The sequence below is a fragment of the Lepidochelys kempii genome, chromosome 2 (genome assembly GCF_965140285.1).
Source record: "Lepidochelys kempii isolate rLepKem1 chromosome 2, rLepKem1.hap1, whole genome shotgun sequence".
Lineage (NCBI taxonomy): Eukaryota > Metazoa > Chordata > Testudines > Cheloniidae > Lepidochelys > Lepidochelys kempii.
Genome location: NC_136381.1, coordinates 205,836,280 through 205,860,023, shown reverse-complemented (window position 1 = coordinate 205,860,023; position 23,744 = coordinate 205,836,280). Strand labels below are relative to the sequence as shown.

The 23,744-nt window shown below is 40.8% G+C and overlaps 1 protein-coding gene across 2 annotated transcripts in view; it reads right to left on the bottom strand.

The window, feature by feature from the left end:
- The window catches only part of SCRN1 (secernin 1), a 144,137-nt gene that overhangs the window by 106,530 nt on the left and 13,863 nt on the right, over nucleotides 1-23,744 (bottom strand). For both annotated transcript variants that reach the window (XM_073333594.2, XM_073333593.2), the window contains exons 2-3: nucleotides 20,423-20,582; nucleotides 2,974-3,155 (exon numbers count right to left, since the gene is read on the bottom strand). In XM_073333594.2, the coding sequence (XP_073189695.1) occupies nucleotides 2,974-3,155; nucleotides 20,423-20,581 (341 nt within the window). In that variant the 5' untranslated portion in view covers nucleotide 20,582. The remainder of the gene's footprint in view (nucleotides 1-2,973; nucleotides 3,156-20,422; nucleotides 20,583-23,744) is intronic.

Sequence of the window (23,744 nt, the reverse complement as noted above, 5' to 3'; positions counted from 1 at the left end):
ATCTGTCTTTGTCCCCACTCCTCTTCAGGGGAAACAATTCATTCACTTGTTTCAAACAGATAAGCACTCCTAAGGCCACCTGTAAATTATTGGGAGCAGAGAATAAAATAAGCACCTTGTTTAGGAGGTCTGTCCTACAGCAGACCTGTAGCAGAGGTGAAAAAATCCAACATAACTTCTGTCTAAAGATCTGCTGATCCCCATAACTTTCCACCTCCTTAAGCCTGGCCAATTACTTTAACACTAAGCTCTTGAGTAAAAATCAATCCTCTGAGGCTTCTAGAGGGGGAGGGGGCTTTAAATCCATTCTATCCCCAGCCTGGAATTCTTCATTAACAAAGGAGCTCAGTGACACGCCCTCCAACAAGGCAGTCACAGCAAAATTACAACGTTAACTTGAAATTCTTAGCTCTTCAACTTGAACTCCTAACTGTAGATTCAGACTTTCAAACAAGCTACTAAAATGTAAATGAGTTTTAAATAAATAGACATTTGAACCGATACTGCTACTTTAAAGACAAGCATCTTCAGCTAAGAGTAACGTCAACTTGGCCAAATTAGTTTTAGGAAAAGTCAAAAATAGCCAGATATTAAACAAATGATGACATTTAGGAAATAGAAATCTCTGGTAACCCCAAAGCTCTTTTCAGACAGATGTGTTAAACCTTCGTGAGGTGCCCTGGCACTTTATTTATGCATCATTTTGTCTCATGTCCACAGTTAAATCAGATAAAAATAAAGCCTTCTGATTGTGGTACCTAGGACTCTTCAGAATGAACTGTTAGAATGGTAAGGAAGGAAGCAACGGTGACACTTCAAGTTTAGAATGAAATGTGTTTGTTTTTTTGCAATGTTGTTGGGGTTTTCTATGCATGCCTAACAGCACCCCACCACATTTTTGGAGTCCTGGTCCATATTTGCTGGATTTTAATTCCTAACTTGCCAGTGACAGAATTCCAGAGAAATGTTAGGCCGGCTTCTTACTTTCTGCATGAAGTATACCTAAGGAGTTGGAGTACAATCTAAGGCAGGAGGATGATGGCGTAGGCCCCTTCAGAAGGGCTCAGTCTCACATGGCCTCTTCATGTCTGGCTCAGATGTTAGGATTTGGGCTGAAGTGCCTGAGCAGTCTTATTGGTCTGAATACTCTTTTGTCAGCTGTAAAGTTTAGAAACAATTTCCAAGGAAGCAAGCTTGTTTTCTGAAACAAAAGCAAAAAGTATACCAAGTTTGAAAAGCCTAGAGCTAAGACTTAATGCCAACATAGGACTTGAAAGTGGGGTGAAGGGAAAATTAGGGCAGAAAAGAGTATGTTTCCTAGAGTATATCAACACTACAGGGACTATACTGGCATAGTTATGTCACTATAGCTATGCTGACGCAATGCCGTAGTGTAAACCAGCCTGCACCAATTGAAGAGGGTTTTCCTGTCACCACTTCCCTGAACAACAGAAACTGGGTCAATGGAAGCATTTTTCCATTGACATAACTGCATCTACATTGGGCATTAGGCGAGCATACCTACAGCTTTCAGGGGTGTGGCTCTCATACCCCCAATCGACATTAAGTGTAGATCAGGCCGTAATTATGCTTTGATTTCTCAACAGATTGCCTTCCCAATTAATCTCAAATCATGCAACTGGTATGGTCTGCAAATGGCTGAAAAGTGGTGCTGTCAGTACCGGTGGTGTCCACATAGCCTACAGGCATTGATTCTGTACTTGCTGGGTCTCTGTATTCTGGATATCACCCAAAAGAGAATTTTAATGTCATTATCCAGTATTTTAGAAGTTTTCACAACTAAAAAGGGGAATTGCAACAGCGTGCTGGCTGTTTATAGTGATCTCTAGTTCTCCTTGGTGCGAGCTATTGTTGGCTTTGATCTTTGTCCTCTCCTTCACTGAATGAATTGTTCAGACAGTGGGTGATGCCCAACCACTACTGGTTTCTCCTTAGGTTGGCATCTACTCATATATTGCTGAGGATCCAGTGTTACTAAATGGCATATGTGCTTAACTGCTAAACTAGACTTCTGACCTGTCATGATTCACACTTACTACAACTGGTAAGAACTCTTTATCCAGGCTGTTACTTGTTAAAACCTAGTAGCCTGTGGGACAGATATAAGTTTGATAGTATCAACCAGCCATAAGACATGCCATTAAAAAGAGAATCTTTGCTAAACAACAGGATACAATCATTTTATTCTGACCATTACCTCCATTTATGGCAGTCCATTTGCTCCCTCACTAGAAGCAGAGTTCAGGTTTTCTATTAGCTCATTTGTGCCATTTCCTTTCTTCCTCCTGCTTGGTTTTGTTTTTATGATTCTCCTCACTGCCGCTCAATGTGCAGCTTCAGACTTACAATGCAGAGCAAGCCTTTCAGGCAGCCAGCCTGGAGTGAATGAACTTTCAGAAGTTTGTTTGCCAGCATTCAACAGAAGGGCAAAGGGTTTACATTGGAATTCATGTGCTGAAGTGGGGCTACAGTAACTTACTTATTCTAAGTTCTACAGTAACTTACTTATTTTATGCATAGGAGTAAGCTTTCTTGGTCAGAGTTGGATGCTTTAAAGAAGAAAACGATGGGCAATACAGAGCTGAGTTAATCACTTCTTCCTCACTACAGCTTTCCTTATTCTGACAATATATCACTTCTGTTCTAAATGGTAGGTAGACATGCTGCTGATTTTAATGAATGCAGACTAGGTTGAAGTGGCAATATTTGCTAGTTTGATACATTCCAAATGTTACAAAATGTTATCTTGATCATGTTCAAGGCCCTGTATAAATAGCATTTCTATAGGTGATGTCTACAGCCTATACAGTTTTAAAACCCAATCTTAGTGTCTACTTCATTGATATATTGTGCCATTATTGCTAATGCCACAATACCCTGATTCAATACAAGCATCTTGCAGCCTTTAATAGGCCAAGTGATTGATCCGTAGTCCAGCCATTAACCACACACCTGACAAGATCCATTCCCAGCAGGGCTTCAGTTTCAGAAGCTGGCTCTCTGGTGGTGATGGCTTCATTAGCGATGCAGACTCCATGTTCATTGGCTCCCATTTCTGCCCCCCAAAGCCAGGCAGGTCTGCTTAGCACAATAGCATGAGTCTTCGGCACCTGATCAATTGCAATGTATGTACACTGCATTGGGGGTAGAGAGAGAATGCTGAATGAAACTGAAAGCTAGCCATTATCTTGCTCCACTAGAATACATTATTTTCTTACATAGTGAAGTCTAGTCAAGGAGATTTTAGTAAATTACATTTCCATACCTACAAATTCTAAAACACATGGTATTTCTAGGCTTCACAAAAAATGCGGGAGGGGAAGTGAGAGAAGGGCTATTACAATTATCACACAATTTGTATGTCTCTTGAAAAATACACAGCTAATCTTCACTTTATAGAAAGGGTGAAGCATTTTTATATTCCATGTTGATAGTACCAGAGCGCCAAAAGATGATACATATCATGAATGACAAGCTGAGAGGGAGACAGAACTCATACAGCAGCAATAGAGATACCATACCTGTCAAAACATAAGGGACACAAACCACATTTTGTAACTAGTAATACTGTTTATAAAGATGGAATGTACACTAATCTCGACCTTCACCTGGATACAACATTAGGTGCCTTATGAAACACTAACTCCATTACTGCAACAAAACAGAATAAGCTAAAGGACCTCCTGATAAAACACCAACCGTATCCATTTAAATTTGCTGGTTGTGTATATGTGGGAGAAATAAAGACTAAGAGTTTATCAGAACACAATGGTAGTGGTCACAGGAAAGTAACGTCTAGACCAGGGATCGGCAACTTTTGGCACACGGCCTGTCAGGGAAATCCACTGGCGGGCCGGGATGGTTTGTTTACCTGCAGCGTCCACAGGTTCGGCCGATTGCAGCTCCCACTGGCCGCGGTTCACCGTCCCAGGGCAATGGGGCTGCGGGAAGCAGCGTGGGCCGAGGGATGTGCTAGCCACCGCTTCCCACAGCCCCAGTTGGCCTGGATCGGCGAACCATGGCCAGTGGGAACTGCAATTGGCTGAACCTACAAACACTGCAAGTAAACAAACCATCCTGGCCTGCCAGCGGGGCTGCATGCCAAAGGTTGCTGATCCCTAGTCTAGACTGATTTGCCTGAATTTAAGTTTTTGCAGTGGACCATTTAAAATTACAAATCAGAAGTCTATGGATATGTTCAGACAAGAAGAGGGAAAAAACCCAAGAGTGCATCTTTGAAAAGCCAAGCAAGAGAATAATCCATCAGTTTTCCTTCACAAACACTTTTTATTTTACTCTGTAGTTTGACATCTCCCTAGCATTTAAAGATGGAAAGGTCTTCCGAAACTGTAGAAGAAAAAGCCTGATTTATTGTTAGGTTATGTGCACATATGGGGGAGGGGGGGTGAAGGAGACATTTAATAAAAAGTCAATAAGACATAAAAAAGTGAGGGGAAGTGAAGGTGAAGAAATGTTTATATTTTAGTTTTGAATGCAATTAGTACTGTGGTCACTTTTTTTTTTTCAGGAATACATTCCACAGTCTAGATCCTATTCTTGTGAAAATCTTCTCTTCTGTACTCATACGTCTCCCCTTACTGGACAACATTCCTGTGTAAGGTATCTGGCCTGGGAGGTCATGCTGCTGGAGAGAGGTGATTGGACATCAGCTATATCAAGTGTTTCAGTAACCTCCAGCAGGAAAAAGGTCATTTACCATAGCAACATGTATTGTCTCTGTACCACGTTCTGAAGTCTGAGGGTACTGCGGCATGTAGTGCATAGACACTTGCACGCCCAGTTAGCATGGGTATAAATAGCAATATAGATAGTGAGGCATGCCTTAAGTGAGTAGAATGCCCTACATGTCTGAACCCTAGGATATGTACCCCACACAGCTTTCTACGTGCCTAAGCAATGCCTTCAGTGTCTACACTGCTATTTTTAAGCAATGTAGTGTCCTGCTTTCTCCATTGCGGTGAAAGGCTCCAGCAGCAGGGAAGGGCTCTGCGGCGGGGAGACAGCAGGGAAAGTCTCCAGCAGTTCCCTACTGCTGGAGTCCTTCCCCGCTACCTCCACCTGCCTGAGCCGTTTACTGCTGCATGTAGCTACACATCACAGTGGACGCAGCCTGCCTTTCACTGTGGCATGTAGCTACGTGTGTAGTGCCTGTACTCTACATGACAACACTGGTGTGGACAAGGCAAGTTACTGCCAATCAAAAGGTGGTGTTACAGGGTTGTCTTGCTAGCTTCTCAACTAACTTGTTTAGAAGATAAAGATTAGATGCTGGGTGGTAGCTTTAGGTCTCTGCCCTTGAGCAATTATTTCTTTTTGTACTGGTTGGCCCATTATATGTTTTAGGATGACTGGTAGATTCCCTCATCAGAAGTGTGACATTGTTAATAGAGGTCTCAGACATTCTCTACTCTCACCAACCAAGAAGAGCCTGAATCAGTCAGATGCAGTGACCCTGACTGTTCTCAATGCTTCCACAACTTCTACTTGTGCAAACAAGCTAACCTGTTGGAAGTAAGGCACTGTGTTTCTAGTCCTGCTCTCATCTTGCTCTTCTTGGAGGCCTCTGAAGACAGGCAGATTTCCTCTGTAAAATAAGAACTTCTTATAAAGCAGAAGATGCCGTGCTTTGAAGTTACATGGAGGCTGCCTGGATTTAGAAAACTACGGTCTGCAGAAGTACTGCAGGGCGTGACTCCACAGCCTCTGATAAAGGAGAGAGAGGCTCCCCTTCAGTCCCTTTTCACAGTTGTATAGGTTCCTGTATTCATTGTTCCTGCCACAGATTCTCTAGTTTTATTCCTTCCAGCTCTATGGATCACAGGTTGTCTCAGAACTATAACAATCTGTGGGATTGTGAAGCATGGCTAGAAAGGGTTAAACATCCTGCAAAATAAATAACCCTCAAAAGACATGTGGAGAGATGATGTTTGTGTTTTTGTGTATTTACACAGGTATGAGTAGGGTCACAATGTAATCAACAGTCACTGCCTATGCTGTATTCTGATAATTCAGAGGCCAAAAGAACATCCTATCATTTAAATGAATTGTAAACATGGGATATCTCGATATTCATCTCTCTTTGAAAATGTACTGTGAATGGTGGAGGAACAAGCAAATGACCTTATGTTAATTCATATAGCTAAGTACTGGTGATGGACATCCTTCAAAGTCATCCTAATTACTTTCTGTTCCCTGAGAAAATTCCAACTTTTCAAAAGACATGAAATTGTATAAAAGATCATTGGGTCCTGATTCTGTCATCTCAGAGCTGCTTAGGCTTCATCAGGGGAAGTTTGAGTCACAAGACTGAGGTCCCAGTTATGCTGGTACGCCCTGAATATGAGATTTGGACATTGGACTATAACCTATGAACTATTTCTGAAAGAACTCTTTGCAACTACAAAGCTCACCATCTCGGCTCTGAATCTGAACCTCAATGAATTGAATGCATGTCTGTATGTATATTGATCTTTTAATCATACTCTCTCTCTTGTTTTTTAAAAATTTTAGTTTAGTTAATGAGAATTGGCTGTAGCGTGTATTTGGGTAAGATTTGGAATATTCAATAACCTGGGAGGTGCCACCGGACTCCTCATTGTTTTTCTGGGAGGTAATGTGTCCAATCCTTTGGGACTGGTAGAACTTTTTCTTTTATATGATGAAAAAAGATTTTCAGAAATCATCACATTTGACTTAGGTACATCGATGGAGGCCTGAGGCTGGATCAATTTAAGGGAACTGTGTGGTTTGGACTTCTGAGTAACCAGTGAGATAATAAAGAAGCTGTTTTATGATGGTTTGGTAAATCTAAGTATTGGAATATCCACCAGCTTTATGGGGATTGTCTGCCCCATTCGTTGCAGTTCACCCTAATTGAGTGATCATAGCTGGCTCCCCACTAGGACCCTGGTCACAGGGATCAAAGGGGGAAACCCCTTCAGTGCTAGTGTGTCAATTGTTGTATCGAAGAGGGAAGTCGTGTGCATGGTTGCCAACGTGAAACTTTGATTTTCGCCTTGTACAAATAGATGAAGTCACCTCACCAGCTGCAGTATTCCTTTGTATTTCTCTATACTTAGGGAAGGAAATATCTTGAATACTGAAGATACCGAGGTAAAGTTAGAGCTTCTCTAAACAAACACTTAATTTGCAGCAAGCTGGGAGTGCATGGCAAGTTCACATTAGTGTCCACTTGGAGCCAGCTGACATGCACTAACAGTTCCGTAGCGCATTTTGATTTACTTTTGCTTTAAAGCTACTCACACACCAACCTGCCATGAAGTCTTCATTTAGATAAGCCCTTTATCTCAACTACTAAATGGCTTTTGTAAGGATAAAAAAAAAAATCTCATTTACTGGAGTGCAGCATCTTCTTCCAGACACTAAGAAGGTACTGAGTTCCATAATATGAGTACATTCTATTCTTGTTAAGTACACAACTTGGGTTAACATAAAAGGGAGTGGTGTCCAGGGCCGTCCTTACCCATACGTAAATTACACAGCTGTGTAGGGCACCAGGAAATTTGGGGCACCAAATTGCCCCAAAATTCCTGGTGCCCTACACAGCCGCGTGCTGCTCCAGTGGCCAGCCCAATCCCTGGCCGGCTAAGCTGCCCCCGCCTCTTCCCACCCCTGCTCCACCCCCACTCCACCCCTTCCCCTGAGCTACGTTCCGGGGGACTGCAGCAGGGGTTGGGCGCGCCCTGCACTCACCAGGCGGTGGGAAGTGGAGCAACCCGGCCCCAGCCTGCTCTGCGCTGCCAGTGAGTGCTGGGGGGCAGTTCCCCCCTGCTCCCCAAGTCTCAAAGTTTGGAGCCAGGGGAACAGAGCAGATCAGGTTGGGGCTGGGTCACTCCACTTCCCGCCGCCCCATGAGTGCGGGGTCGGGCCCGCCCTGCAATCACTGGGCAGCAGGAAGTGGAGTGACCTGGCCCCAACCCGCTCGCGCTTGGGGGGGGTGGTTTCCCTCCTGCCCCCCACAGACTTTGGGCGCAGCCCCCTCCACGTGCCCCACGCCCCCACAAGGGGGCTGCGTAGGGCACCACAATGTCTAGGGACGGCCCTGGTTGTGCCCATCAGGACAGAATTATAGCAGGGCTAACTTATATTTAAACTTGGCCCTTTTGTTCGAGCTATGTGGCAATAGATCAGGATTTCTACATATGTGTGTTGCATTTAAATATTTTGTGCAAACATTGCAGCCTATAGAATGCTCATGGACTGTTTGCTGCAAGTATTCAATATTCATTCACACTTAACTAGACTGGTCACCTAAGTGACATGGTAATATTTTTGTTCCCTGACTGGATGATCATAATTTCTATATTCAGGCATTCATCCTGTTTAATTTACTGGGGGCTTTGATTTCCTTGGGGAGAGGATGGGAGCACTTAGAGAGAGGTAGCTGGAGAGAGCCAGGTCTAGGGAGTTTTAACTTTTTCCTTGTTCCACAAAAGCATCATGTTCTGATTACATACACTTACACCCCACCCCATAAGTCAAAAATGTCTGGGGTTCCCTTCCAAACCTGAGGATGTATGGAAAATAAAAAGCACTGGGAACAAGACTGATTGCTGCTCATTGAGGCAGTTTCCATGGTCACATTCACATAGTAAAAATAACGAGGAGTCCTTGTGGCACCTTAGAGACTAACAAATTTATTTGGGCATAAGCTTTCATGGGTTAGAACCCACTTCATCAGATGCATGGAGTGAAAGTACAGGAGCAGGTATAAATACATGAAAGGATATGGGTTGCTTTACCAAGGGTGAGGTCAGTCTAACGAGATAAATCAATTAACAAATTTGAATTTCCCCAATACTAATTTCTCCCTACTGTTACTCACACCTTCTTGTCAACTGTCTGTAATGGGCCACTCTCTTACCACTTCAAAAGTTATTTTTCCTCCCTTGGTATCCTGTTGTTAATTGATTTATCTCATTAGACTGAGCTCACACTTGGTAAAGCAACCCCCATCCTTTCATGTATTTATACCTGCTCCTGTACTTTCACTCCATGCATCTGATGAAGTGGGTTCTAGCCCACGAAATCTTATGCCCAAATAAACGTTAGTCTCTAAGGTGCCACAAGGACTCCTCATTATTTTTGCTGATACAGACTAACACAGCTACCACTCTGAAATCTATTCACATAGCGGTAACAGTTAAAGCACATTCCTTCCACTCTTGTTGCAAGGATGCAGAACATTCTAAGAGAAATGCATCTGCTGAGCTGTGAAAACACCTGGAGGCATCTCGGTTTTAATCTCTCAATTATGAAAAGGTCTCATTCCATAACAGAGAATTCGTTGAGCACAGTGGGAGCTAGTAAAGTAGCAAACCAATAAAATGCTGCCACTGTCTTCTATAATTTTTTTTCATATTCTCTGAATTGTCTACATACATTGAAGACAGTCTGTATTTTTACACAGAAATTCTGTGCAATTTCAGCTTCTATATTTTAACCTAAGTTAAAATAGCTTTTGTGCTTGCGTAATTTGTTTGGATTTCAACTAGGGCTATCAATTAATCGCAGTTAACTCATGCGATTAACTCGAAAAAATAATTACAATTAAAAAATAATTGTGATTAATAGCAATTTTAATCACATTGTTAAACAATACCAATTGAAATTTATTAAATAGTTTGGATGTTTTTCTACATTTTCATATATATTGAATTCTGTGTTGTAACTGAAATCAAAGTGTATTTTTTTATTACAAATAGTTGCACTGTAAAAATGATAAAATAGTATTTTTCAATTCACCTCATACAAGTACTGTAGTGCAATCTCTTTGTCACGAAAGCACAGCTTACAAATGTAGATTTTTTTTGTTACATAACTGCATTCAAAAACAGAACAATGTAAAACTTCAGAGCCTACAAGTCCACGCAGTCCTACTTCTTGTTCAGCCAATCGCTCAGACAAACAAGTTTGTTTACATTTACAGGAGATAATGCTGTTCTCTTCTTACTTACGATGTCAGCAGAGAGTGAGAACAGGCATTTGCATGGCACTTTTGTAATTGGCATTGTAAGGTATTTATGTGCCTGTTATGCTAAATATTCGCATGCCCCTTCATGCTTTGGCCACCATTCCAGAGGATGTGCTTCCATGCTGATGACGCTCATTAAAAAAATAATGCGTTAATTAAATTTGTGACTGAACTCTGTAGGGGAGAATTGTATGTCCCCTGCTCAGTTTCACCCACATTCTGCCATATATTTCATGTTGTAGCAGTCTCGGATGATGACTGTCACTGCAGATTTCACAAAACACAAAGAAGGTACCAATGTGAGATTTCTAAAGATTGCTACAGCACTCGACCCAAGGCTTAAGAATCTGAAGTGCCTTCCAAAAGGGACAAGGTGTGGAGCATGCTTTCAGAAGTCTTAAAAGAGCAACACTCTGATGGAAACTATAGAACCCAAACCACCAAAAAAGAAAATCAACCTTCTGCTGGTGGCATCTGACTAAAATGATGAAAATGAACATGCATCAGTCCGCAGTGCTCTGGATTGTTATTGAGCAGAACCCGTCATCAGCATGGATGCATTTCCCCTAGAATGGTGGAGGAAGCATGAAGTGACATGAATCTTGAGCACATCTGGCAAGTAAATATCTTGCAATGATGGCTACAAAAGTTCCATGAGAACGCCTGTTCTTACTTTCAGGTGACATTGTAAACAAGAAGTGGGCAGCATTATCTCCCAAGAAGTAGGAATAAGTGGACTTGCAGGCTCTACAATTTTCCATTTTTATTTTTGAATGCAGTTTTTTGTACATAATTCCACATTTGTAAGTTCAACATTCATGATAAAGAGATTGCACTACAGTACTTGTATTAGATGAATTGAAAAACACTATTTTTACAGTAAAAATACTTGTAATCAAAAATATAAAGTGAGCACTGTACACTTTGTATTCTGTGTTGTAATTGAAATCAATATATTTGAAGATGTAGAAAACATCCAAAAATATTTATTTACATTTTTTTTCCAATGGTGCAATTAATTTTTTCAGTCCAGAACACAGAAAAAGAAGAGGGTGTTCTTAAAATGGCCTGAATTAGCTTTTCTTCCCTTCTTCCCATTAATACAAGGGAACAATAGAAGAGTGAGATGGGCAGGAAGAAAGCAAGCTGGGTTTCTAGTCATGCTGGATGCTCTAAAAAAGCCAACAGCTTTTTCATGAGACGAACAGCATTGCAGGAACTTATTTCCATATACTTTCCCTCCTGGTTCTCCATACTAGTCTGGGTGGTTGGCCTCTCTCCCGGTCACCGTTGCCATCTCTTGAAATATTTGGTGTTTTTTCTTAAAGACCCAGCTCCTGGAGACCCTCAGCTTCCATTTTAAAATAGAGCACATTTCTGGTCCTCTTGGTTAAAGCTTAACAGCGTGAACTCTACAGCCTCAAAAACCAGAATGCAAATAAAAAAAAACCCATTATTGTAGCTAATTGTGATTTGGGGGAGGGGGTGCTGAGCTCTGGTGGGGCTGCCTCATGATTTTTTAATGTGGTTAGCCTTACTGTCATTGTGTGCACCATTCATAGAACACTGGCACAAGTGACTACAATGTAGCTAACACTACAAATCATAGAATCATAGAATATCAGGGTTGGAAGGGACCCCAGAAGGTCATCTAGTCCAACCCCCTGCTCGAAGCAGGACCAATTCCCAGTTAAATCATCCCAGCCAGGGCTTTGTCAAGCCTGACCTTAAAAACTTCTAAGGAAGGAGATTCTACCACCTCCCTAGGTAACGCATTCCAGTGTTTCACCACCCTCCTCGTGAAAAAGTTTTTCCTAATATCCAATCTAAACCTCCCCCACTGCAACTTGAGACCATTACTCCTCGTTCTGTCATCTGCTACCATTGAGAACAGTCTAGAGCCATCCTCTTTGGAACCCCCTTTCAGGTAGCTGAAAGCAGCTATCAAATCCCCCCTCATTCTTCTCTTCTGCAGACTACACAATCCCAGCTCCCTCAGCCTCTCCTCATAAGTCATGTGTTCTAGACCCCTAATCATTTTTGTTGCCCTTCGCTGGACTCTCTCCAATTTATCCACATCCTTCTTGTAGTGTGAGGCCCAAAACTGGACACAGTACTCCAGATGAGGCCTCACCAATGTCGAATAGAAGGGAACGATCACGTCCCTCGATCTGCTCGCTATGCCCCTACTTATACATCCCAAAATGCCATTGGCTTTCTTGGCAACAAGGGCACACTGCTGACTCATATCCAGCTTCTCATCCACTGTCACCCCAAGGTCCTTTTCTGCAGAACTGCTGCCTAGCCATTCGGCCCCTAGTCTGTAGCGGTGCATTGGATTCTTCCGTCCTAAGTGCAGGACCCTGCACTTATCCTTATTGAACCTCATCAGATTTCTTTTGGCCCAATCCTCCAATTTGTCTAGGTCCTTCTGTATCCTATCCCTGCCCTCCAGCGTATCTACCACTCCTCCCAGTTTAGTATCATCCGCAAATTTGCTGAGAGTGCAATCTACACCATCCTCCAGATCATTTATGAAGATATTGAACAAAACCGGCCCCAGGACCGACCCCTGGGGCACTCCACTTGACACCGGCTGCCAACTAGACATGGAGCCATTGATCACTACCCGTTGAGCCCGACAATCTAGCCAGCTTCCTACCCACCTTATAGTGCATTCATCCAGCCCATACTTCCTTAACTTGCTGACAAGAATACTGTGGGAGACCGTGTCAAAAGCTTTGCTAAAGTCTAGAAACAATACATCCACTGCTTTCCCTTCATCCACAGAACCAGTAATCTCATCATAAAAGGCGATTAGATTAGTCAGGCATGACCTTCCCTTGGTGAATCCATGCTGGCTGTTCCTGATCACTTTCCTCTCATGCAAGTGCTTCAGGATTGATTCTTTGAGGACCTGCTCCATGATTTTTCCAGGGACTGAGGTGAGGCTGACTGGCCTATAGTTCCCAGGATCTTCCTTCTTCCCTTTTTTAAAGATTGGCACTACATTAGCCTTTTTCCAGTCATCCGGGACTTCCCCCGTTCGCCATGAGTTTTCAAAGATAATGGCCAATGGCTCTGCAATCACAGCCGCCAATTCCTTCAGCACTCTCGGATGCAACTCGTCCGGCCCCATGGACTTGTGCACGTCCAGCTTTTCTAAATAGTCCCTAACCACCTAAATGTTGATTACTGAATCTGATGAGTGCATCTACCTAAAATTTTAACCACAGCACACTATCATTTTACTCAAATCTGAGGCATCCTACAAGTGATAGCAACATAAAGTCTCAAATTTTTGTAACTAGCATTTTTAATTTTAGAATTGTAGCCACGATCACTTAAATACTTCTAAAAATTCCACCTAGAATGACAAAACGCTGCATGTGTGCTCATAGCACTGCCATACCCTCACTTCGCGCTGCTGCTGCCTGAAACAGGAAAAGTTGAGGGGAAAATGGGGCAGCAAGGTACAAGAAAGCATGAGAGACTTTGCATGCAATTCCCCACCACCACCCCCCTCACCACCCCCATAAGGAGAATCAAGCAGCCTGGAAATTAAAGGTTCTTCTGTTTCACTTCTAGCATAAAGGAAAAAATTGATGACAGATCTAAATATAGTTCAAAGCTTTCCAACAAGATGGGGGAATAAAGACAAGCACAAGAGATTCTCTTTTATTAATGAAAAGCAACTATTGTACTTGGTCAGCAGCAGTCTGATTCCTAGCACTGCCAGCCAAGCTAGTACTTCATAGTGGCCAAGTCAGAATTTGTCATTGGTCGATGAAGACAGTGGTGATGGGATGTTTTAGAAAAGGGGTATTCTCTGAAGAAAACCTGTAGATTCTGGGATACAGGTAGCAGAGATCACACCCACTACCCAGGTGCACACTTTCATTTTTGGATAACTGTGCGAATACTGTAGGGCTCATAGTAGTTTTTGGTTTGCTCACTTCTGCTATAAGGCAAGTACTGTAGCATAACTTGGTAAGAACTTTACCTTCTATAAAAGGCCTAGTAGGCTTAGCACCATATAGATATAAAAACATCGGAGCAAAACATTGCATATTGTTCCTACATTCAGATTTCAAGCAGCAATCAGTAACACCTGGATGATTTTGTACATGCATCTTATCTCATCCCTAGCTGTATTGTCCATAGCTCTTCCACTTGAAAAGACCAATGATAACAGGATTGCAATTTAGCCAAAGGCAAACTTTAGAGGGTTGAAAGAACTGAAGCATATACTTGCAATTCATAATAGAATTACACACTTGGTTTTTTCAGGGAATTTGAAGCACTGGAAATAAGCTAAGCATTAGTATAACAATTTTCAAATAAACAGAATACCATAAAGTGCACTGAGGCACTGGAGCCAGGGAGAATTCTCAGCAGGTGCCAGATGCCAAAACTGATTCAGCAATAAAGAATGTGTCTCTTGCTTGCATATATTAGGATCTATTAGTCTCTTGGGCAACAAGAGTAAGTAAAACTTTAATAGTGTATGAAGTTCATTAGCATTAAAGACATCTTCAAAACACATAAGACAAACGGGATTTAAAAACCACTACAAAAGCACCATTAAAACTACAAACATGGTATCCCATGCCACCCGAAATTGATTTTTGACCACTGCTTTTGGGGAAGGGTTCTAAACTGGACTGCAGTGTTCGCTCTGCATTGCTCTGAACAGATTCATATATTGCTTGTTACTTATAATCTGATTTTAAACATCTCACTTGCAGATATAATCCAGGTGTCAATTTTTAAGCGAGTGACTCAAGTTAACTGACGTGTCAGCAGACCCAAATAGTGGCATTAGCGTGATGCCAGCAGATTATTTTGAATGTTAATGCTCAGAGGTCTCAAATAGCTGAAACCAACGTCAAGAAATAAAACATCTAATTCCCTAGGTCCTCTACCATTAGTAGTAACTGACTATCCCATTTCTAAATGAAGATAAAGGAAAGCTATCATTGAGCTCCAATTTATCTCTAGAGACTTTTTAGCAATGTAGCAGAGATTTCTTTATCAGTGCCAGAGGAATACAAACTACATTAACTTTTCCTATCTATTGGAGTGGCTTATTTCTTCATGAGATGGCATCCCACATTTTGTATTAGAATAGCATTCAGCAGATTCAGAATGCTGCAAAAAGATATGTAACACACAAATTTCCACCATACACAAATCACAATCCCTTATTAAATAAATCTTCTGTCACTTAATAGGGTTCTAAATAAGTTACCCTGAGAGGACTATAGAAAAGATTCTCTGAAAGGATAAATTCTGTGTGTGGTACAATATTTGTTTTGTTTTTTAAAAACAATCCTATAAAACTCTAGCCAGGATACTCTTAATTCTCTGGTTCACTTTATTTGCCCCATTAAATTCTATGCATTTTTTCCTATGGGGTTTGGTGCCTCAAACCAGCCAGTAAAATTATTTAAATCAAATTTTTATTAGAGCCATCCTAAATGGTGAATTGCTCAGGTGATTCTTATACCGTCTTTTGTAGTCCGCCAGTAAAAAAGCTATCATAAGAATGGCCATACTGGATTAGACCAATGGCCCATCTAGCCCAGCATCCTGTCTTCCAACAGTGGCCAGTGCCAGATCCTTCAGAGGGAATGAAGAGAACAAGGTGATTATCGAGTAATCCATTCCCGGTCATCCAGTCCCAGGTTCTGGGTGTCCCTAAACCTCTGACTGCCAGAGCATGGGGTTGCGTCCCTGACCATCTTGGCTAATAGCCATTGCTATACCTATCCTTCATTAACTTAATTTTTTTTTAACCCAGTTATACTTTTGGCCTTCACAACATCCCCTGGCAACGTGTTCCACAGGTGGACCATGCATTGTGTGAAATACTTAGTTATCTTTGTTTTAAACCTGCTGCCCATTAATTTCATTGGGTGACCCCTGGTTCTTGTGTTATGCGAAGGAGTAACATTTCCATATTTTCCATCTCCTCACTGTTCATGATTTCCTAAAATGATCATATCCACTCTTAGTCACCTCTTTTCTAAGCTGAACAATCCCAGTCCCCTCACATGGAACCTGTTCCATACCATCGGGTGAGATGTTCCACGTTTGTTGCCTTTCTGTGTACTTTTTCCAATTCTAATATCTTTTCTGAGATGGGGTGACCAGAATGGCACACAGTATTCAAGATGTTGGCATATTATGGATTCATACAGTGGGATTATGGTATTTTCTGTCTCATTATCTATCCCTTTCCTAATGGTTCTTAACATTTGCTTTTTTGGACTGCCACTGCACACTGAGCAGATGTTTTCAGAGAACTATCCAAGATGACTCCAAGATCTTTCTTCAGTGGTGATAATTAATTTAGACCCCATTATTTTGTAAGTGTAGTTGGGATTATGTTTTCCAATGTGCATTATTTTGCATTTATCAACATTGAATTTCATCTGCCTTTTTGTTGCCCAATCACCCAGTTGTGAGATCCCTTTGCCACTCTTTGCAGTCTGTTTTGGATTTAACTCTTCTAAGTAATTTAGTATCATCTGCAAACTTTGCTACTTCACCCCCCTTTTTTCAGATAATTTATTAATATGTTGAACAGCACTGGCCCTAGTACAGATCCTTGGGGGACCACTGTTTACCTCTCTTCACTGTGAAAACCGACCATTTATTTCTACCCTTTGTTTCCTATCTTTTAACCAGTTACTGATCCATGAAAGTGCCTTCTCTCTTATCCCACGACTGCTTGCTTTGCTTAAGGTATTTGGTATGGGACCTCATCAAAGGATTTTTGAAAGTCCAAGTACACTATATCAACTGGATCATCCCTGTCCACATAGGAGGCAGATTCATGGGGCAATCTCACTTATGAAGTGATCCACAAAATGAACCACTGCTTTAAAATAAATCCAGAATCTGAACAAGTCAGGAGTTAAGAAGAATATAATGTAATGTATTAAATACTTTCATTCCAAAGTAAAATGTATGGATTGAGTACCATAGAAGGGAAGCTGACATAAAGCCACAGCATAAGACAGTGAAAAACTGTGTTCATAAAAATATAGAAGCAAAGGAGGAAGGAGACTAGGTCCCAAAAAAGGACCAATCATTTAGAAAAAATAAAACTGCAAATCTGAAAATTTGACACATCCCTTTAGGACTAAACTGATAATCACTGAATTCTCTGCCCCGTTTGGTGAGCAAAAATTTTTATAACAATATCAGAGAAAGTTATAGCAAAAAGAAGCAAAGGATACTACTGACAGCTCTAGAAAATTTTATGGAATCTACTGGTGCTTTCTGAGGCAGCCCATGGTGTTTTCATAAGCTTTCTTTAATATATTTTTTATCAGCTACTGAAATTGACAGCTCTGTGAATTTGCTTGAGATGTAGGTTTAGTCTTCCATGACTGATTTTTTAAAAAAAAGAATTAAACAGCTGAATTTATAAACTGTCTCTCCAAGTTTTGTGAGCTTCTAGGGATACAATTTGACAATATATAGAATTCCTGTCCAATCCAATTAAGTCAGTGCATAGCTTCTGTGTATAGGACTGAAAGTGTGCATTTGCTACCAGAAACAGCAATATGCATGGTAGACAGGTTCTTTGCACTGTAACATATGCACAAGTTTCAGCTAATAGAAACCCAAGGCAAAATACCTGTTATACTATATTTTGTATTGCAAAAAATTAGCATACCTGAAATCACAGTGGAAAGGTGGTTCTTGCTAGTTTAATATTGAAATCTAGATTGCAAGACAACAACATTATCAAAATATAGTAAGCAGACATTTCATATGCACCAAAACTCCTAGAATTTTTCTCACAACTTAGACTTCTACCCATTTCACAGCAATTGAACAAAAGAATATGGGATGCATTATCAAGTTATCTGGAAAAGGCCTTTGAAATGGCCAGGTTAAATCAAACAAGGGTATTTCAAGAGGTAATGTCTTTCCAATATTAACGTTTCCTAGACAGCACATCTTTATATGGCTGAATCTGTTTAAATTGTTCTTGTAGATGTAAATCGCCAATATCTCTCCCCTGTGGTCCCTTTTTACCCTATGATTCTAGGCTTTAAGAGACAGGGCAACAAGTCAATTTACAGTTGCACTGATGGAGGAAAAATTTAATAAAGTAGCAAAGCCATCAGGCAGAGCCCATTTAGTTCCATGAAGACAATGGAAACATGACATCAAAACTTACTGCCGTCATGAGTTACATTATCAGAAAAATATTAGTTTAAATTCTGTAGTAAGTTTGTGTGATGTACAGTGCAGAAGGTGTAGTGATGAAGGAGTGGTGCTATTTCCCAGAGTAATTTTGGATTTGGTGTTGGCTAGAACTGGGAAGAGTGCATATGGACTAAACAGTCATGCTTTTCCGTGGAGGTGTGCTCGCAACACTCAAAACTGGCAAATTCGAAGAATTTTGCAGTGGTCAAATTGGAAGAGACATCAGCAGACTCAGCTTCTCTCGTGACCAATTATTGTTTAACCGTAAGCCCACAGGAGGTGAAAGGTTGAGATATTAACCTACTGTGGCCCCTAGTCCAATGTTGTTTCTTCACAGTTTTGATGCGGTGACATCTTCAAACCTTGCCCCGTATTAAATAAAGTGTAAACTCAACACCTCCAAATAACAATCTCCCAGGCTATTAGCCTAATATTTTGTTTTGCACCAATGCCCTAGTATCTAATTTTATGAAAAGTCTGTACAGACTACAGATAGTGTAATCTCTCTGCAAGACTGTAAGCGCCTCAGAGACAGCATTTTTGTTCTGTTGTTTGTACAGCACCTAGTACAATGAAGTCCTGGTCTACGATTAGTGCCATAGTGCCACCCTAGGACAATAAAATTTAAAAAATTAAGTTTGAAAATGTTTTGGTGGCAGCCAGTAATAAGTTATGCTGAAGCTGATCTAATCAAATGAATAAGACACAAAGAAAATGGGGGGGAGAGGGGAAGAATACCCTAATAAGCTTTTGTTTGTCTTCATTTATATTTCACAATGGTATAAGAACATTTGTTGAAAGATTCCTTAGTAGTGCAATAAGATGGATGAGCAGTGCTTAGTTCCTATGTTAAGGTACAACACTCTACCAAGGCTTGTTTTCCATTTTTAAATTTCTAAAACTAAGCTTTACAACTACACTTTGTTTTCTTTACTGTCAGGAATGCTACAGTAACAGTGCTATGTTCTACGAACCAGCACAGATTTATTGCAGCGTTTCCATGCGCCACTGCAATTAACAGCATCTGGTCGTTTAGGAAAAGTGCGTTTCCTCAGACCCAAAGTTCAGTAGTTTAGTACAGGGTATGTAAATGCTAGAGGTTTGCTGCATCTTTATATTAGACATGCGTTAACTGGGCCAGATAAGAGCAGCACTGGCCAACTCATTCCTTTTGATGTTTGAAAGTATTTGTCAGTTGAAAGGAATAAATATTTGTTGCTATTCCAAGCTTATAAGGAAAATTTTATCTTGACCAAAAAAAAAAAAAAAAAAGAGTATTGGCAAGTAGTACAGACCGAAGAACAAGCAGCTAAGTTGTAAACATATCAGCCTATCCACTGCAGAAAACGGCAAAAAGATTCTCCTCAGCTTTAAATTTAAAGAATTTACAGTAAAAGCTTTGTTATCCGGCATGTTGGGGGAATGAGGAGTGCCGGTTAGTCAAAAATTCCGATTAACTAAAAGTTATACCTACCAATAGAGGGAGGAGGCGGGGGCTCGGGGCAAGGGGTTGGGGCATGAGAGGAGTTTCGGGGTGCTGGATCTGGGCGGCACTCACCTCGGGCAGCTTCCTGGAAGCGGCAACATGTCCCTGCTGCTCCTAGGTGGACGCGCAGCCAGGCATCTCTGTGTGCTGCCTCCACCCGCAGGCGCCTCCCCCACAGCTCCCATTGGCTGCGGTTTCTGCCCACTGGGAGCTGTGGAACCAGTGCTCAGGGTGGGGTGAGGCAGGGGCACTGCATGGACTCTCCATGGCCGTTTCTCCACCTAGGAGCAGACGGGACATGTTGCCGCTTCTGGGGAGCCACACCGAGTCAGGAAGGGAGCCTGGCAACCCTATTGAAGATTTGTATTGGGAGATATCAGAAATACTGGTTTCTAGAGCTTTCCGTTTGGTAAAGTGCCGGATTACATAGTTTTTACTGTAGTTGCCATTTGGGAACTCCCAAGAATCTTCTCATCAGCCCTCCCCAACTCCTACCAGGATTGTCCTGGTAGACAGGCTCAGAATGAAGCATTATTCAATCATTCTGGACCTTATAAATTTGAGTTTAGGGAATACAGACTACAAAATCTGACAGGAATTAAAGGGGCACCTTTACCTTTTGAAATGGCACTCACTTACACTGTAATTTTAAGCACAATGAAGCCCATTACCTCAACTTTGCTTCCTGGATCATGAGCAGCAGCAGCAAAGTAGACCACCTCCTGTACTTCTTCTCGAGGCCGTGCAGAATTTTTTCCAAACACAACAAGCCCATCTTTAGTGCGTGGTGGAAAAGCAACAAAACAATAACTGGGAGGAGCCACAGCCATCCTAAAAAAGTGAAGGGAAAAGGGTAATGCAAGTATAACTAGTATTTCAACAAACTTTCAAAAATCATTAAATATGTAGCTAGAGCTGGAGAACAAATATTTCACTGTCATTCATTTTATTCCCTTGTCATGTCAGTTAAATGCAATTAGTGAAAGAGAAACAGGTCAGGTCAGTTTAGTCTTATTTGGGGTTCGATAAACACAATTAAATTACAGTGAGCTACAGACTTCCCATACACAACTGTGAAGGCAGAGGGGTAAGGGGAAGGGGAGAAGAGAAGGTGATTGTGTCTTGGTAATAAGACCAGTTAGCCTCTGAAGAAGGAATATACCGAACAACTCTGATGCAGAGTAACACTTGACCTAGAAGCATTCTGCTGAGTCAGAAATAGGCACTGCACCAGAGTAGAGAGATGCAGAAGACTGTTAAATATTCTACTGTAGTCGTCTTCTTCTAATGCAGTTTTTTTTTTAAAAAAGTATGAGTGATCTCTCAAATGGTATAATGGTATAACTGGAACTAGGACTAAAATATACATAAAGCACAAGTGGTAGCAGAGGCTGCCTGTCAGTTTAACTACCTATGCAAAAAGAAGAGTTATAATAGTAACTGCTAAGTGATTGAACCTGGTTTTCTTCTATGGTTTGTCTGCAGATTTTTAAACCTCAGGTTAATTGATTGCCAGTTTGTAAAGGCTAGTCCGGAAACTCCTCCAATGCTTTTATAAGGATACAAATGTTTGAAGTGTCCAAACTGCCAGTTAATATATTTATGAAGGTTAACCAGCTAACAATCATGGTTTGTCTTTAAGCACAGAAATTTCATCTATCAGATGTAAATTCAAAAGAAAATTATTCAAGACACAATACAAACAGTACAAGCTTCCATAAAAAGAAAGGTGTTACAGTGAAAGACATTTGGGGAAAAAATGCAACTGTTTACTTTGGTACTTCTATAGCTCATCACTTATGGTATCAGAGTGCCTCCCAAATTAATAAAAGTGAGATCTACCCCTTCTCTGTCTGCAGGAGTCACTTAAAAAGTAGCAGATGTAATCTAAACTATATGATCATAAAGTTCCCAACTACCATTGCTTAAGTTATACAATGACTCTCTCAAATATGTGGTACTCTATTACAAAGCTGCTTTTCGTCATTGACTTATAATAATATCTGAAAACCTTACACATCATGCACTCCATGCAATTCAAGAATTGAAACAAACATTTTAAAAACTATAAATAGAACTGAGCAAACAGATTTTTTTGGTTTGATTAGGTGGCTAACTTGAAATCCAGAAACAATTTTGTTTTTGGGTTTTCTTCACCAAAATAAAAAAAAAACCCAAAGATTTCATTTTGAGTTAAAAAAAATTTTTTTTTAGTTTTTGGTGAGGTTTGGGGGTTTTTTGGGTTAAAACTAAATTTCTAACCAAAAGACCTTGAAACAAAGATGAAACATTTCAAAAACAGGAATGAAATGTTTTGGCTTTAAAAAAAATCCTTTTTTTCCAGCCAAAACTATTCACCAAATTCAACCCAGATTCCAAAAATTACCCGATTTTAGGGCAGAGATCATTCAACTCTTCCTGCTGGACGATGAGTCATATTGTCACTAGTAGGTTAGGGTCACAGAGACAAGAGGTGGTACTGGAGCATTACAGTGCTGTCAGGTCTCTCTCACATACTATCCTTGACTTATAGCCTACCTATTGGCTTGGCTCACATAAACATGCAACATTCAAAAAGCAGGTATTTGACATTCTGCAAAATGCTGAAGCCCCGTTCAGCATAAGCAATTTTCTCAACAGTGAGGTTTTTGGCACAGTAAGGACAAACTGTACTTATTTTGCTCACACCTTGAAAGCTGATACAGTTTCAACTGGCCTCAAATTAAGCTCTGTATACTGTAGTTCTGACTTTATTCACTTCATCAAGTGCTTATTCCCTTTTGAAATATAGCTATAGTATTTTCCTGATTCTACAGTAAGTTGTATGATCCATCCTATAATCACAGCCATTTTTACTGGAATCAATCTTCCAGTGTGCCAAGTACCAAAGTTTTGAGTGCTAATGTTTGCACTGAGACCTTTACATACCACATTTGTTGACCATGTATTCAGCCACTTGTTTAAAAGGTTCAATCTCTAATGGTGCTCCAGCATGACCATTATAACATATAACATGGGAAATAGCTTTCCCACAGCAGACATCACTGCAACTGACAGAACAGTAAAAACAGAATCTCTAGTGCTCTGGATTTTTTCAAACTATATTACAATCTTCCCCACTGTTGGAGTTCTGTTTGCCCCAATACAGATGTGTATGAAGTAAACAGCAGAGAAATATTGCAACCTAAAATAAAGCCCTTCACTTGATATACTGGCAATCTGGTTGGCAAAACTGATTAATATTTTCTCCTTACTGTTCTTCTTCTATAAATATACTTAAGAGCCTGACACTAAACTCTTGTTCTCTGCATACATATATGGATGGGAGCACATACAGTTTGTTAGGTAGGAGTTTTTGTTAGAATCTTACTCGGCTCATTCAAACATGCATCACTGACTGCAATTTCTGCCCCCTTCAGTTTGTTCATAATGCTGCTGCTAAACTCCAACTTCTTTGCCCATCTGGCTGATCATGTAACAAACTTCTCTGAATGCCTCCATTGACTTATCATGTGATATATTTCAACTTCTCAGAACCTTCAAAGCTCTACATACTGTTCATCTCTAGTTAAGTTTTGCAATGAACCTCCCCTGTCCTTTCCACCAGTACCATCAGCCTCCTCAGTTTATCAGATTCTCACAATCACCTCCATGCCTTCTTCCATGCATATTATGTCCTCCTGGAGCTCATCTTCAAGGTCTCTACTCTGTTCATATTTAAGACTTAAAGGCCCGCTTCTGTCATACTGCCTGTTCTGAATTCAGTTGGCTTGTATACATACAGTTATCTATTGTCCCTCTTTCCCTAATCTGTATTTGTCATTCTTAGACGGTCCTCTGAGCAGGGATCGTTCTTAAGTCTTTGGAAAGACTAGCACATAGTATGCACTACTGTAAATACACTTAGAAGAATGCCTCTTGCTATATTTTCACAACTAAAGAGGTATATTTTGTGTTACTTCAACATTTTCTAGCGCACAAGCCCATATTCTC